The 14,839-nt window shown below is 66.3% G+C and overlaps 3 protein-coding genes across 5 annotated transcripts; all 3 read left to right on the top strand.

Annotated features, from left to right (window-relative positions):
• Positions 1-52: 52 nt before the first annotated feature.
• INTS5 (integrator complex subunit 5) lies at positions 53-3,492 on the top strand. 2 transcript variants are annotated; one of them, XM_032094834.1, is made up of 2 exons: positions 53-226; positions 708-3,492. In XM_032094834.1, the coding sequence occupies exons 1-2, from the start codon at positions 60-62 to the stop codon at positions 3,466-3,468; spliced, it is 2,928 nt and encodes a 975-aa protein (XP_031950725.1). In that variant the 5' UTR covers positions 53-59; the 3' UTR covers positions 3,469-3,492. The 2 variants fall into 2 exon arrangements, with proteins under 2 accessions (XP_031950725.1, XP_031950726.1); XM_032094835.1 differs by having other exon boundaries at positions 170-246.
• A 538-nt stretch (positions 3,493-4,030) lies between these two features.
• Positions 4,031-6,611, top strand: POLR2G (RNA polymerase II subunit G). Its single transcript, XM_032095012.1, has 8 exons — positions 4,031-4,139; positions 4,354-4,463; positions 4,909-5,068; positions 5,319-5,369; positions 5,699-5,764; positions 5,867-5,938; positions 6,281-6,314; positions 6,418-6,611. The coding sequence occupies exons 1-8, from the start codon at positions 4,128-4,130 to the stop codon at positions 6,429-6,431; spliced, it is 519 nt and encodes a 172-aa protein (XP_031950903.1). The 5' UTR covers positions 4,031-4,127; the 3' UTR covers positions 6,432-6,611.
• A 171-nt stretch (positions 6,612-6,782) lies between these two features.
• EEF1G (eukaryotic translation elongation factor 1 gamma) lies at positions 6,783-11,472 on the top strand. Of its 2 annotated transcripts, none has more exons than XM_032094983.1 (10): positions 6,783-6,871; positions 7,499-7,657; positions 8,171-8,234; positions 8,331-8,473; positions 8,734-8,877; positions 9,090-9,219; positions 9,570-9,762; positions 10,004-10,176; positions 10,598-10,722; positions 11,209-11,472. In XM_032094983.1, the coding sequence occupies exons 1-10, from the start codon at positions 6,857-6,859 to the stop codon at positions 11,365-11,367; spliced, it is 1,305 nt and encodes a 434-aa protein (XP_031950874.1). In that variant the 5' UTR covers positions 6,783-6,856; the 3' UTR covers positions 11,368-11,472. The 2 variants fall into 2 exon arrangements, with proteins under 2 accessions (XP_031950874.1, XP_031950873.1); XM_032094982.1 differs by having other exon boundaries at positions 10,523-10,722.
• The last annotated feature ends 3,367 nt before the right edge of the window (positions 11,473-14,839 follow it).

The following is a 14,839-nucleotide window of genomic DNA, read 5'->3' as shown; positions in this document are numbered from 1 at the left end:
GTCCTGGGGGAGGGGACACGCCCGGCGGACACGTTTAACGGTGACACCACGGGGTGGGGATGGAGGGAGGGGCGGAACCATCGTTCGCGGCCGCAGGGGTGGGGGGCTTCCGGGGCAGGGCGCTCTTGGCGCATGCGCAGCCGCACGGCCCGGCCCGGCCGCCGCCGCCATGTCGGCCCTGTGCGACCCCCCGGGCGCCGCCAGCCCCCCCCCGGCCCCCCCTCAGGTACCGCCGGGCCCCCCCGCGCCTGGGACCGGCCCTTGGCTCGGGGACACCCCCTCCACAGGGTTGGGAGAGGCGATCCCCGGGACCCCCGGAGCTGGGCTGGACTCCCCCATAGAGACCCCCGGGACCCCTCGTAGGGTTCGGAGCGGCCCCGTCAGCGACCCCCGGTTCCCTTAAGTGGCCGCCGGGCGTCCCCTCCCGGTGTTCTTCCCGCTTAGAGACATCTCCCCCACCCCAGTGTGGGACTCCCGGGCGCCGCCGCTGCCCCTCAACCCCCCTGGGACCCTCCGAGACCCCGGCCCGGCCCCTCACACCCTGGGGGGGGGAGTTCTGGGTGTCCCCCCCCTCCTTTTTTCCCCCGTTTTAACCCCATTTGTCCCCTCCCCAACGCCCAGGAGGTGCCGCTGTCCCCAGGTGTCACCCCGGGGGGCGTTCCCGTCTGCCCCCCACCCCTTTTAACCCCCTTTTCCCCCCTCCCCAGCGCCCAGGAGCTGTCGCAGGAGGTCAAGGCCTTCCTGAGCGGGCTGGACCCGGTGCAGGGCACGCCCCTGTCGCCCCCCGCCCACGCCCGCTGCGCCCTGCGCCTGCTGCGCTGCCTGCCCCCCGCCCGCCACGCCGCCCTGCAGCACCTGCGCGGCCTCTTCGACGACCAAGTGTGCTCCCACCTGCTCCAGCGCGAGGGCAGCGCTCCGTCCCCCGCCCCCAAAGCCTCCCCCGGCGCCGAGGTGGTGCAGGAGGTGCGGCGAGCGCTGGCCGAGCTGGTGGCCGCCAACCCGCGGGCTTGGGCGCCCAACGTGGCCGCCTGGGCCAGCGAGCTGATGGGGCAGCTGAGCAGCAAGTACGCCGGGAGGCCCGGGGTGCCGCCCCCGGCCAGCCTGAACGAGCTGCTGCAGCTCTGGATGTCGTGTCCGGCCACCAGGGCGCTGCTGGACATCTACAGCCAGTGCCTGGCCGCCATGGTGGGCAGCTGTCCGGACGCCTGCGTGGACGCGCTGCTGGACACGTCGGTGCAGCACTCGCCGCACTTTGACTGGGTGGTGGCCCACGTGGGCTCCTCCTTCCCCGGCACCATCATCAGCCGCGTCCTGTCCTGCGGCCTCAAGGATTTCTGCGCCCACGGCGGTGACGCCGCAGGGACGGCCACGGGCGACAAGCGCGTGCCCAAGATCGCGTCCGTGGTGGGCATCCTGGGCCACCTGGCCTCGCGCCACGCGGGCAGCATCAAGCAGGAGCTGCTGCGGATGTTCCACGAGAGCCTGGGCTCCACCCGCGAGCACCACAAGGCCACCGTGCCCTTCCTGCTGCAGCTGGCGCTGATGTCCCCGACGCTGCTGGCCACCGTGTCCCCGGAGCTGGTGGACTCCCTGAAGCCGCCGGTGCTGAACCAGCTGCACCAGCACTTCTCGGCCATGCCCAGGGACGAGCTGGACGGCGTGGTGGGCGTAGTGGTGCACCTGCTGTGCCACACCTCGGCCGGGGCGCTGCGGACGCTGCGCTTCCTGCTGGCCACGGCCGCGCCCGCCTCGGTCATCACGGCGCCGGGGCCGGCGCTGCACGAGGGCGTCCGCGAGGCCTGCGAGCGGCTGCTGCAGCTGCTGCTGCTGCACCTGCACAAACTGGTGCACGGCCGGAGCTCTCCCAGCCTGGCCGAGTGTCCGGCGCGCCCGGTGCCGTTCCTGGACGCTCTCCGGCCGCACGTGCGGGAGCTGTGCCTGGACACGCTGCGGCTGGAGCGGAAGCGCTGCCTGTGGCAGCACCAGCTGCTGGCCCTGCTGGCCGTCCACTCGGCCCCCCACGGCGCGGCCGAGGCGCTTTTCTTCCTGCTGGCGCTGGCCAGGACGCCCGAGGAGCTGGCGCTGGCGCCGCAGCTGCACGCCGGGCTCTGCGCCGTCCTGCCGGACCCGCTGCCCGCCGCCATCACCGCGGCCGTGGCGCAGATCCACGCCGGCCGCCTGCCCGAGCCGCAGCTGGCGCAGCTCCTGCGCAACCTGGCGCTGCTGCTGCAGCACCGCGAGGGCGACGGGGACGGCGGTGACCCCGCGCTGGGCGCGGCGCTGGCGCGGCACCTCCCGGATCTGGCCCAGCTGCTGCTGCACCCGCGGCCGGAGGTGGCCGAAGCCGCGTGCCGCCTGCTGGCCGCCTGCCCGCTGCCCCGGGCGCTGCCCCCGGCCCACCTCCTGCCGGCCGTGCGGGCGGCCGTGCGCCGCTTCTTCGCGGGGCTGTGGCTCGGCGACGCGGCTGCGCTGGCCCCCGGCGTGCGGCTGCTGGCCCGGCTCAGCGCCGTGTCCCCCGCGGCCGCCAAGGCCGTGCTGGCCCAGCTGGTGGAGGGGGCCCTGCGCGGCCGCAACGCCGAGCTCTTCGGGGGCACCGCGGAGCCGCCCGGCCACGAGGACGCACCGGTGCCGCCCGCGGTGTCGCTGCTGGACACCAACCAGCGCTTCACGGCCGGCCTCAACACCTCGGGCGGCGTGTGGTCAGTGTTCCACGCCGGGGTCATCGGCCGCGGGCTGAAGCCGGCAGCCGGCACCGGTCAGCGCGCGGCCGAGGAGCTGAGCCGCAACACCCAGACCTTCCTGAGCCTCGTCCTGCGCTGTTGCCGCGGCTCCTGGGCGGCCAGGCCGGGGCTGGGGGTCAGCGCCGAGGCGGCCAAAGCGGTGGCGGCCGCGCTGGTGGAGGCCGTGTGCCCGGAGGCGGCCGGAGCCGAGCTGGCCTGGCCGCCCGAGGAGCTGGCCCGGGCCACCGTGGAGCGGGACCTGCGCATCCTGCGGCGCTTCCGCCAGCACCCGCTGCTCTTCCCGCTGCTCCGCCTCGTGGCCGGCGGTCACCCGGCCCTCTGCTACTGCTCCGTGCTGCTGCGGGGGCTGCTGGCCAGCCTGGTGGCCCACTGGGACGCCTGCAGGGCCAGCAGCACGGTGGCCTCGCCGTGGCACCTGCGGGCGTCGTGCGCGCTGGTGGCGCTGCTGGCCGAGGGGTCCCTGCTGCCCCCCGTGCTGGGCAACATGCACGAGCTGTTCCCGGAGCTGGCGCCCTTCGAGGTGCACCTGCTGCTGCTCAGCGTCTGGGATTACCTGCGGGAGAACAGCCCCCTGCCCCAGAAATTCACCTTCCAGCCCGAGCTGGGCGTGTTCCGCCGGGACTTCGGGCGGGATGGGGACGTGGGGAAGCACCTGGCCGTGCTGCACAGTGTCCTGCACAGGAACATCCACCGGCTGGGGCTGCTGGCGGGGAGGTTCTACCCCTGAGGGGCTCCCCAGAGTGGGGGTTTGGGGTTTGGGGTTGGGGAAGCGGGGGGAGGGGGTCGGGTGTGTGCACGAAAATTCGGATTTGTAATAAAAAAGAGCAGAAAGGAGGAGCAGGTGTGGAGTGTGGGTGGCCTGGGAGGGCCTTAGGGGTGTCCAGGGCGTCCTGGAGTTGCTGGGGATGGTGGTGGGGGCTGCTTGGGGGATGCTGGGAGGATCTAGATGGGTTGGGACGGGGATTTAGGGGTTTTGGGTGAGGGTTTGGGGGGTCCTGGGGGTGTTTTGGGGGATCTCAGGAGAGTCTGGAAGTGTCCAGCGGTCGTTGGGGGTGTCTGGGTGGGTTGGGAGGGGGTTTGGGGGACGGCTTGAGGGGTCCCGGGGGTGCTTTCGGGGGTCCCGGGACTCTCTGGGTGTTTGGGGGCCCCGGGGAACTCCTGGTCCCCTCCCTGTCAATCACCCGCCTGTCTCCGCCCATCGCTCCCAACCGACCAATCAGCGCCCTCTCTCCGGCCGTAGCCACGCCCCTTTCCGAGGCGGCACGACCGGTTTGTGGGCGGGGCCTTGCGCGTTCGGCGACCAATCAGAGCCGTGCTCTGCGGCGGGAACGCGTCAGTTCCGGCGGAAGCGGAAGCAGCCGCGGAAGCGCCGGTGGCGGCGGGAGGATGTTTTACCACGTGAGCGGCACCGGAGGGTCACGTGTCTCACCGGGGGTCACGTGCCAGACCGGGGCGGGGTCCCGCTGTCCCCTCGGGGGGGTCCCGAGGGTCCCCGGTGTGGGGGCCCGGTGTCCTACCGGCGGTGCGGGGTGGTCCCGGTGCCCTGATGGGGATCCCAGCGTGGGTTGGGGTGGTCCCGGTGGGGTCCCGGTAACTCCCGGTGTCCCCCCAGATCTCCCTGGAGCACGAGATCCTGCTGCACCCGCGCTACTTCGGGCCCAACCTGCTCAACACCGTCAAACAGAAACTCTTCACCGAGGTGGAGGGGACCTGCACCGGGAAGTGAGCGGGGGGGACCGGGAACGCCCCAAGATCCCCCAAAACAACCCCGGGACCCCCTAAAGCCCTCCCTGAGGCACCCCCAACCCATCCCAAAGCCCCGGGACACCTCCAGATCACCCCAAACCCTCCAAAACACCCCCAGGAGCCCCCCAAATCCCCCAAACCTCCCTGAGACACCTCCAGGTCCCCCCAAACCCATCCCAAACCCTCCAAAACACCCCCAGGAGCCCCCCAAATCCCCCAAACCTCCCTGAGACACCTCTAGATCACCCCAAACCCTCCAAAACACCCCCAGGAGCCCCCCAAACCCATCCCAAACCCTCCAAAACACCCCCAGGAGCCCCCCAAACCTCCCTGAGACGCCTCCAGGTCACCCCAAACCTCCCCTAAACCCCCCAAACCCTCCCCAGACCCCCTCTCTGAGCGTCCTGTGTGTCCCCCCCAGGTACGGCTTCGTCATCGCCGTCACCACCATCGACAACATCGGCGCCGGGGTGATCCAGCCCGGCCGGGGCTTCGTGCTCTACCCCGTGCGCTACAAGGCCATCGTCTTCCGGCCCTTCAAGGGCGAGGTGGTGGACGCAGTGGTCACCCAGGTCAACAAGGTGACCCGTTTCGGGGGTCCTGAGGTCACCTGGGTGCTCAGAGGGGCAGTTTGGGAGGTCCCCTGGGGTCCTGAGGGGGTCTCGGGGTCACCCACCTCCCCAAAGTGAGAATTTAGGGGGTCTTGGAGGGGTTCCGGGGTCTCCCAGGATATCAAGGTGACACTTCTGGGGGTCCCATGGGGTCCTGAGGGGGTCCCGAGGGTCTGCAGGGCCCTGACCCCCCCGTTTTTGTCGTTTTGTGTCCCCCCAGGTCGGGCTGTTCACGGAGATCGGGCCCATGTCCTGCTTCATCTCGCGCCACGTGAGCGGGGACACCCCAAAAGCGCCACCGGAGGGGAGGGGAACCCCTAAAAGGGACATTTGGGGGGGTGGGGACATCCCAAAAAGTGTCACTGGGAGGGTGGGGACACCCCAGAAAGGGTCACTGGGGGGGTGGGGACACCAAAATCCCCCCTGGGGCTCTCCCTGACCCCCGAATTCCCCCCATTTCCCCCCCTTTCCCACAAATTTCCCTTGGGGACCCCCAATCTCCTCCCAGATCCCCCCTGGGGACCCCCCCAATCACTTGGGACCCCTTTTCCCCCCCAAAACCCCTTTGGGGACCTCCCTGACCCCCCCTGTCCCCCCCAGTCCATCCCCTCCGAGATGGAATTCGACCCCAACTCCAACCCCCCCTGCTACAAAACCGTGGACGAGGTGAGTCCGGGGGAGTTCTGGGGGGTTCCCAAATGTCCCCAAGGCCCCCTCCCCCCCCGGGGGGTCCCCAGGGCCCCCCCTGAGCCGTCCCCTCCCCCCCAGGACATCGTGATCCAGCAGGACGACGAAATCCGGCTCAAGATCGTGGGGACCCGAGTGGACAAGAACGACATCGTCAGTGGGGGAGGGGGGGAGCTCCCGGAATTTGGGGGGAATTCCTGACATTTGGGGGGTTCTGTGTCCATTTTGGGAGGGGCAATTCCCGAATTTGGGGCAATTGCTAAACTTGGGGAGGAATCCTCAAATCCAGTGAGGCAATCCTGAATTTGGGGGGAAAATCCCAAAATTCGGGGGGTCCTGTCTCCATCCTGGGATGGGAAATCCCAAAATTTGGGAGGGAAATCCCCAATTTTTGGGGGGAATCCCCAATTTTGGGGGGGTCCCCAGTTCTGGTGGGGGGTCCAGGTGAGCCTCTCCCCCTCCCTGTGCTGACCCTCCCCCTTCCCTCCTCCCCAGTTCGCCATCGGCTCCTTGATGGACGATTACCTGGGTGAGTTTTGGGGGGGTTTAGGGGTGGGGGGGACCCTAAAATTTGGGAGGGGGGGGTGATTTGGGGGTCCTGCCCCTCTCATCCCTTCTCCTTCTCCCCCCAGGCCTCGTCAGCTGAGCACAAGGAGCAGCCGGGACCCCTCCCCAATTGTGCCCCCCCCCAATTTCGTGTTGCCCCTCCCCAAATTTTATGTTCCTCCTCCCCGATTTTGGGGGTTCGGGTGGTGGGGCCACCGCCAGAGCTGGGGGGGCTCTGCCTTTCTCCGCCATATTCCCAATAAAAGCCTTTTTTCTCCCACTTTCCACTTTTTCCTCTTATTTTTGGGGGGGGTCCTGGAATTGAGGGGGGTCCTTATGTTAATGGGCGCCCCACCCTTTTATTGCCGCTTTAAGGTGGCATCGCCCTTTTAAATCCCCCCTCCCCGGTTTCCACGGCAACCCCCCTTGTCGGTGCTTTGCGGCGCCGCGCGCCACTGTCGCGCTCTCTCCCCCACCTCCGCGCTTTGCGGCCGCCGCGCCGGCCTTCTCTCCGCGCTCTCCAAGATGGCGGTATCCGGGGTGAGTGCGGCCGCCGCCGCCATCCACCGCCATCCGCTGCCCCCCGCCGCCCCGGCGCCTCCCCGCCGCCACCGGGGCACCTGCACGGCTCGGAGGATGCGGCCCGGGCGGGTTTGGAGCCGCGGGGATGCTCCGGGGGGCGCGGATGGCGGCGAGAAGGGGGGGGGGGGGGCCCTGAGGGGAGCCGGGGCTGGAGCGCGGGGTGGGCCCGGAGGTGGGGGGGGCCTGGGGGTGTCCCCTCGCCTCGTGTGGGGTTGTGCCACACCCTTGGGGACACTCGGGGACAGCTGTGACCCCCCAGTGTCCCCCCAGACCCCCAAAACTGGGGGGTTTCAAGGCTCTCATCACTGCAGGACCAGCTTTGAGTGCCCCTGATCGGGACCCTTGGTCAGCCCCTGTCACCCCCGTTTTCCCCGCACCCTTGGGGACATTTTGGGGATCCCCTGACCCAAATTTCCCCCAGATCCTGCCCACCCGCCCCAAAGACTGGGGGCTTTTCAAGGCCCCAGTCCCTGCCCAGCGCTGCAGCACCCAGCTCTGAGTCCCCTTTTCGGGGCGCCCTGTGGCACCCCGGTGTCCCCCAGCTTTGGGGACCCCTGGGGACAGCCGTGACCCCGTTTCCCGCAGACCCTGTACACGTACCCCGAGAACTGGCGGGCGTTCAAGGCCCTCATCGCTGCCCAGTACTCGGGCGCTCGGCTCCGGGTGCTCTCGGGGCCGCCCCATTTCCACTTCGGCCACACCAACCGGACCCCACAGTTCCTGCAGAAGTTCCCCGTGGGCAAGGTGGGGCCTCAACCCCAAAAATTTGGGGTTTGGGAGTTTTGGGTTCCAGCCCTGCACGCCAAAAATTGGGCAGTTTCAGGTGGGGTTTAGGGGGATTTGGGTTTTTTGGGGGAATTTAGGGAATTGAAGGTTTGAGGTTTTGGGCGGATTTGGGGTTGGGCTTTTTGGGGAATTTGGGGTTTTGGCGGTGAGTTGGGTTGGTTTTGGGTTTTGGAGTTTTGGGGGAACTTGGGGTTGAGTTTTGGGGGGGATTTGGGGTGGGGTTTTGGGGGATTTGGGGTGGGAAGGGTTGGTGTTTTGGGGGGATTGGAGGAGGATTGGTGGTTTTGGGGGGATTTGGGGTGGTGGGGTTTTGGGGGATTTGGGGTGGGAGGGGTTGGTGTTTTGGGGGGATTTGAGGAGGGTTGGTGTTTTTGGGGGGATTTGGGGTTTTGGGGGGATTTGGGGTGTGGGTTCTGGGGAATTTGGGGTTGTGGGAATTTGGGGTTTTCACCCCAAATCCCCCGGTCCCAGGTTCCAGCGTTCGAGGGGGACGACGGCTTCTGCGTCTTCGAGAGCAACGCCATCGCCTACTACGGTCAGGGGGGGTCCCTGGCTTCACTGACCCCTTAATGAGCTTTGTGCCACGCGGTTAATTAGCCCTCGTGGCTGATGAGTTCCCCTTTGCCCGCAGTGAGCACGGAGGAGCTGCGGGGCAGCACCCCCGAGGCGGCGGCCGCGGTGCTGCAGTGGGTGAACTTCGCCGACAGCGACGTGGTGCCCCCGGCCAGCACCTGGGTGTTCCCCACGCTGGGCATCCTGCACTACAACAAACAGGTCTGGGGGGACACGAGGGGGGGGTTAGGGGGTTTGCGGGGGGGGGGTTCTTGGATTTTTTTGCAATTTTTTTTGAGCTTTTTGGTGGTTTTTTTGGGGGGGGGGGTCCTGGGGTATGATTTGGGTGGGGTTTGGGGCTTTTTTTGGCCGGTCCTGGGGGAGATTTCAGGGGGTTTGGGGTTTTTTAGGGGGGGTAGGGGTGGTTTTGGGGTCCCCTCCCTAATTTTGGAGCCCCTTCCCCAATTTTTGGTGCCCCCCAGGCGACCGAGGTGGCGAAGGAGGAGGTCAGGAGGGTCCTGGGGGTCCTGGACGGGCACCTGAAGACCAGAACCTTCCTGGTGGGGGAGAGGGTCAGCCTGGCCGACATCAGCCTGGTGTGCGCCCTGCTCTGGCTCTACAAGCAGGTACGGGGTCACTTGCGGGGTTTTGGGGTCGTTTATGGGGTTCTGGGGGGACTTGGGGTCATTTAGGGGCTCCGGGGGGCATCGCTGTCCCTTTCCAGGCGCTGGATCCAGCGTTCCAGTGGGGTTTTTAGGCTCCCAGGGGTATTTGGACTGTCCCAGGTGCGCTTTGGGGTGTCCCAGAGGGATTTCGGGTTGTCACTGTCCCTTTCCAGGTCCTTGACCCCGCGTTCCGGGGTCCCTTCGGGAACGTGAACCGCTGGTTCCTGACCTGCCTGAACCAGCCCCAGTTCAAGGCTGTCCTGGGAGAGGTCCAGCTGTGCCAGAGGATGGCCCAGTTCGACGGTGAGGGGACACCAGGGGGGGACAGGGACACCTGGGGACCTTCCTGGGATCTTGTGTCTGCTCCAGGGATAATTTAAAGAGGAAAAAAGAGGGACTTCAGGGTTTTCTTGAGAAGAGAAAAAAAAAAAAAACAGTTTTAGGGTTTTTGTGGGGAATTTAAAGGGTTTTTCTAGGGATTTGAAAGGGTGGGAAAAGGGAAATTCCAGGGTCATTTTAAAGGAAAAAAAAGGGATTTAAAAGGCTGTTTTTGGACTTAAAAAACGGCAGAAAAAGCAAATTTTAGGGGAATTTTAAGGGGTTTTTTTGGATGAAAAAAACCCCAAATTAAGCTGATTTTTGGGGTGGGACAGCCAAGAAATTCGCGGAGAGCCAGGCCCGGAAGGAGAAGGAGACCCCCAAGAAGGAGAAGGAGCCCCCCAAGAAGGAGAAGCCCCCCAAGAAGGAGGAGAAGCGGCCGGAGCCGGACGAGGACCTGGACGAGTGCGAGCAGGTCCTGGCAGCTGAGCCCAAGGCCAAGGACCCCTTCGCCCACCTGCCCAAGAGGTGGGGGGGCACCTGGGGGGATTGGGGACATTGGGGAGGGGTTTAGGGCCGTCCTGGGGACGTCTGAGGTCACTGGAGGGGCACCTGGGGGGGTTTGGGGTCATTTGGGGGGGGTTTGGGGGCACCTGGGGGGGTTTGGGGTCATTCTGGGGGGGTTTGGGGTCATTTTGGGGGGGCTTGGAGTCATTTTGGGGGGGTTTGTGGCCACTCTGGGGGTGCTGAGTGACCCCTCTGTCCCCAGTCCCTTCGTCCTGGACGAGTTCAAGCGCAAATACTCCAACGAGGACACGCTGGGGGTGGCCCTGCCCCACTTCTGGGAGCACTTTGACCGCGAGGGGTGGTCGCTGTGGTACTGCCAGTACCGCTACCCCGAGGAGCTCAGCCAGACCTTCATGAGCTGCAACCTCATCACCGGTGAGCCTTCGGCCTCCTCCTCGCCATCGTCATCTTCATCCCAGTCCTTGTCCCCACCCTCGTGTCCCTCCTGTCGCCCCGTCCTTGCCCTTCCCCGAGGAGCTCAGCCCGATCTTCGTGAGCTTCATCGTCCTCTTCATCTTCCTCCTCTTCCTCCCTGCCCTTCCCTCCCCTTTCTCTCCTTTCTTTCTTTCTTGCCCTTTCTGCTCCTTCTCTCTTTTTCCTTTCTTTTTTCCCCTCTTTTTTTCCCTTCTTTTCCCTCTTTTTTCCCCTCTCCTTCTCCCTTCATTCTCTGTCCCTTTTCTCCCGATTTTCCATCCCTTTTTACCATTTCTCCATGCCCCAGGGATGCTCCAGTGCCTGCACAAGTCCCTTTTCTCGGTTTTCCATCCGTTTTTGCTGTTTTTTTCCCGTTTCCCAGGGATGTTCCAGCGCCTGGACAAGCTCCGGAAGAACGCCTTTGCCTCCGTGGTGCTGTTCGGGAGCGACCACGACAGCAGCATCTCGGGGGTGTGGGTGCTGCGGGGGCAGGAGCTGGCCTTCACGGTGAGAGTTCCCCAAAAAACCCCAAAATGTTCCCTAAAACGTTCCTTGAAATCCAGAGAGTGGGGTTTACGGAGAGAAAATCCTGAAAAAACCCCGCTAAAATACCCCAAAATGTCCCCAAAATCGGGGCTCTGGGGGCTGCGGGGGGAGGAGCTGGCCTTCCCGGGGAGAATTCCCAAAAAATCCCAAAATATCCCCAAAAATCTGGTGCCATGGTGAGAAATTGCCAAAAATCCCCCCCAAAAATATCCCAAAAGTCCCCAGTTTTTTGGAATCCTGTATTTTTTTGGTGGTTTTCCCTGGTTTTTCCCTGTTTCCCAGCTGTGCAGGTGGATCACGACTCCTACACCCCAAAAACCTCCCTAAACCTCCCCAAAAGCCTCAAAAATCCTTGGGAATCCCGTATTTCCTTGGGGTTTTTTTCCCAGAAATCCCAATTTTTTGTTGCTAGTTCCCATTTTTCCCTGGTTTTTCCCCATTTCCCAGCTGTGCCCGGACTGGCAGGTGGATTACGAGTCCTACACGTGGCGCAAGCTGGACCCTGACAGCGCCGAGTGCCGGACACTGGTGACGGAATATTTCCTGTGGGAAGGGGAATTCCGGCACGTGGGGAAGCCCTTCAACCAGGGCAAGATCTTCAAGTGACCCCCCCGGAGTTCTGGGGTGAAATCCTGGGATTTCGGGGCCCTTCCCAACCTCGGGGGGTTCCGGTTCTCCAGCCCCGATCCAATAAAAAAGCTTCGAACAGGGCGAGAGTTTGGAGTGGTTTGGGGTTTTTGGGATGGGTTTTGGGGGGAATTTGGGATATTCTGAGGGGCTGGGGGGGTTTGGGGATATTCCAGGGAGATTTGGGGATGTTCAGGGGGGTTTTGGGGATATTCCAGATGGGTTTGGAGAGGTTTGGGGTTATTCTGGAGCGGTTTTGGGAGGCTTCCCCAGTTTTTCCCGTTTCCTCCTTTCCGCAGCCGCGCCCTCCTGAGTCACCCCCGGGTGGGGACAGCACCACCCCCCCCGCAGCACTGACCCCAGTGTCCCCCCCGGGGCTGTCCCCAATGTCCCCCCTCGTGTCTCTCCCCCCTTTGTCCCCTTGCTCCCCCCTCGGGCAGTGTCGCAGTCCCCTCCCCGCTGTCCCCTCCCCGCTGTCCCCTCCCCGCTGTCCCCCCCGGGGCCCCTCGGCCGCCCCCGTCCCGGTGCCAAATTCCGCGGTGTTGGCGGGGCTGGGGGGGGACGAGGGGGGACACGGAGGGGACAGGGGGACACGGGGCAGCCCCGACACCACCGAGGGGCGCTGGTGGCAGCGGAGGGGACGTGGGGACATCGTGATGGACACGGGGACACCGCGACACGGGGACACCGCGACACGGGGACACCTGGCACGGGCGTGGCACCGCCCGGGGATTCCGCGGCGCTGCCAGGCGGGGCCGCCCTGAGCCGGGCCACGCCCCGGTGTCACCAGGTGTCACCAGGTGTCACCGCCAGGCCGAGCTGGGCCACGCCCGGCTGTCACCAGGTGCCCCTGGGCAGTGCCACCGTGTGAGCTGCCACCACCCCGGTGCCACCAAAGTGCCACCAGGTGCCCCTGGGCGGTGCCACGGCCAGGCTGAGCCCCACCCAGGTGCCACCAAAGTGCCACCAGGTGCCCCTGGCCGGTGCCATCGTGAGCTGCCACCACCCCGGTGCCACCAGCCGCTGCCTCCCCGCCCGTCCCTGTCCCCTCCCTGTCCCCGTCCCCGTCCCGCGGCTCTCCAGGACAGCCCCGTCCCCGGGAATTCGGGAATTCTGGGGGTGCCCCCCCCGCTGCCCCCCCCACACCCCCCTGTGACCCCCCCGTTGTCGCCCACGTGTCCCCTGGCACGGCCCCCCCGCCCCGCCGGTGGCCCCGGGCCAGCGCGGAATCCCAAACATCCCAAATCCCAAACAGCGCCGATCCCAAACATCCCCCCGCGCGGGGGGGCCGCTCCCTGCCTCCCCTCCCCCTCCCGCCGCTCTGGAGGGGGCCCAAAGTGTCCCAACCCCCCCCCCCCAAGGCGCTGCCACCCCCTCCGTGTCCCTTCCAGCGGTGCCACCACATCTGGAGGTGACAGCTGGAGCGGATTTCCCCCCCCGATCCGCCCTTTTGGGGGGGGTCACCCCCGCCCCGCCCCCACTCCCGAGATCGCGGGCACCCCTCGGGCTGAGTGGGGGTCCCTGGGGGTCCCCCGGGTGTCCCCTGGGTGTCCCCCGCCCCCGCCGTGGCGCGGGGCCCGGGGAGGGGCGGGGGGGCATGAGGCAGCGCTCGGGAATGCGCCGGGATTTGGCACCGGAGGCGCCGGGACCGCCCGGGAGCGGCCCCAAAACCGCCCGGAACGGCCCCAAAACTGCCCTATAACCAGCCCCGGGAACGGCCTCAGATCGGCCCCAAAACAGCCCCGGAACCGGCCCGGGATCGGCCCCAAAAGCGCCCGGGAACGGGCCCGGGAATGGCCCCGATTCCAACGGGAACGGCCCCAAAACAGCCCCAAAACGGCCCCAAAACGGCCCCGGTTCCACTCGGGATGGCCTCGGAACGGCCCCGATCCCACCGGGAACGGCCCCAAAACGGCCCCGGTTCTACCCCGGAACGGCCCCAAAACTGCCCCAAAAAGGACCCGGGAATGGCCCCGATCCTACCGGGACCGGCCCCAAAACCGCCCGGGATCGGCCCCAAAAAGGACCCGGGACCGACCCCCGGAGGGGCTGGAATGGGATAAAAATAACCGGGAACGAGAACGGGAACGGGAACGGGGCTGGGGAGGACACGGGGAGGGTCCCACAGGTGGGGAAAGGGGGGTCGGGAAAGGGGGAATTGGGGGGAAATTGGGGAATTTGGGGGTTCACGTGTGGGAGAAGCCCCGGATTTTGTGGCGATTGTGGCTCCCAGTATGGACTGGGCCAAACTGGGAGCAGCTCTGGGAGGTCTGGGGGTGCTGCGGGGGGGGATCCATCAGCGCCTGAGGGGCCCGACCCCCCCCCCAATGTCCCCAGTGCCCCCCCAGTGTCCCCAGTGCCCCACTGGGTTGGGAACTGGGGATACTGGGGGGGCACTGGGGGGGACTGGCGGGCTTTTTGGGGGGTCTGGGGTTCTTGGGGAGGGGTTGTAGATCCCCCTCCATGGGGGGTCCAGGGGTTTTTTGGGGGGTCTGGGATTTTGGGGGGGTCTGGGGTCACTTTTGGGGTTTTTTGGTTTTTTTGGGGGAGTTTTGGGGGGTCCTCAAAGGGGTCTGGGGGGGGTCTCCCCCCAGGAATTTGGGATTTACCTCGAGGGGGGTTTGAGGTTCACCCCGGGGGGGCGGGGCCTATTGGGAGGGGTTGGGGTTACCTGGGGGGGCGGGGCTTGGGACTCACCTGGGGGGGCAGGTGGGGGGGAGGGGCTTCTCTGGATCTGGGGGGGTTCGGGGGGGAGGGGGGGTCCCGTTCCGGGACTGTCCAGTGGAGCCCGGACCGGAACCGGGATTGGAACCGGGATTGGAACCGGGGCCGGGACTGGGATAGGGATGGGCTCGGGAGCGGGACTGGGACCGGAATTGGACCGGGAGCGGGATCGCATCAGGACCGGAACTGAATCGGGATTGGATTGGGTCCGGACCGGGAGTGAAATTGGATCGGGACCAGGACCGAAATTGGACCGGGAGCGGATCGAGATCAGAACCGGATAGGGATCGGAACCGAGACCGGAGCGCGATCAGAATCGGCCCGGGATCGGGATCAGAACCGTCTCCAGAGTGGATCCAGGCTCGGAACCGGAACCGGACAGGGATCAGACCCGCGACCGGATCGGTAACAGAACCAGCCCGGGATCAAGACCAGAAACAGGACCGGGATCGGGGTCCGAACTGGACTGGGAGCGAAACCGGGGCTAGATCGGGATCCGAACCGTCCCCGGACCGGGATCGGGGTCCGAACCGGACCGGGAGCGAAACCGGGGCTGGATCGGGATCAGAACCGCCCCCGAACCGGGATCAGAACCGCCCCGGCTCGGAACCGTCCCCGGGCCGTGCTCCGCTCCGGGCGTGGCGGGGCCGCTCCCGCTGCCGCTGCGGGGCCGCTGCGGGGCCGCTCCCTCCCGGGGCTGTCCCGGGCCGCTCCCTGTCCCGGGGCC

This window comes from Corvus moneduloides, chromosome 34, assembly GCF_009650955.1.
Source record: "Corvus moneduloides isolate bCorMon1 chromosome 34, bCorMon1.pri, whole genome shotgun sequence".
NCBI classification, from domain to species: domain Eukaryota; kingdom Metazoa; phylum Chordata; class Aves; order Passeriformes; family Corvidae; genus Corvus; species Corvus moneduloides.
This window is presented reverse-complemented; position numbering and strand designations above follow the sequence as displayed.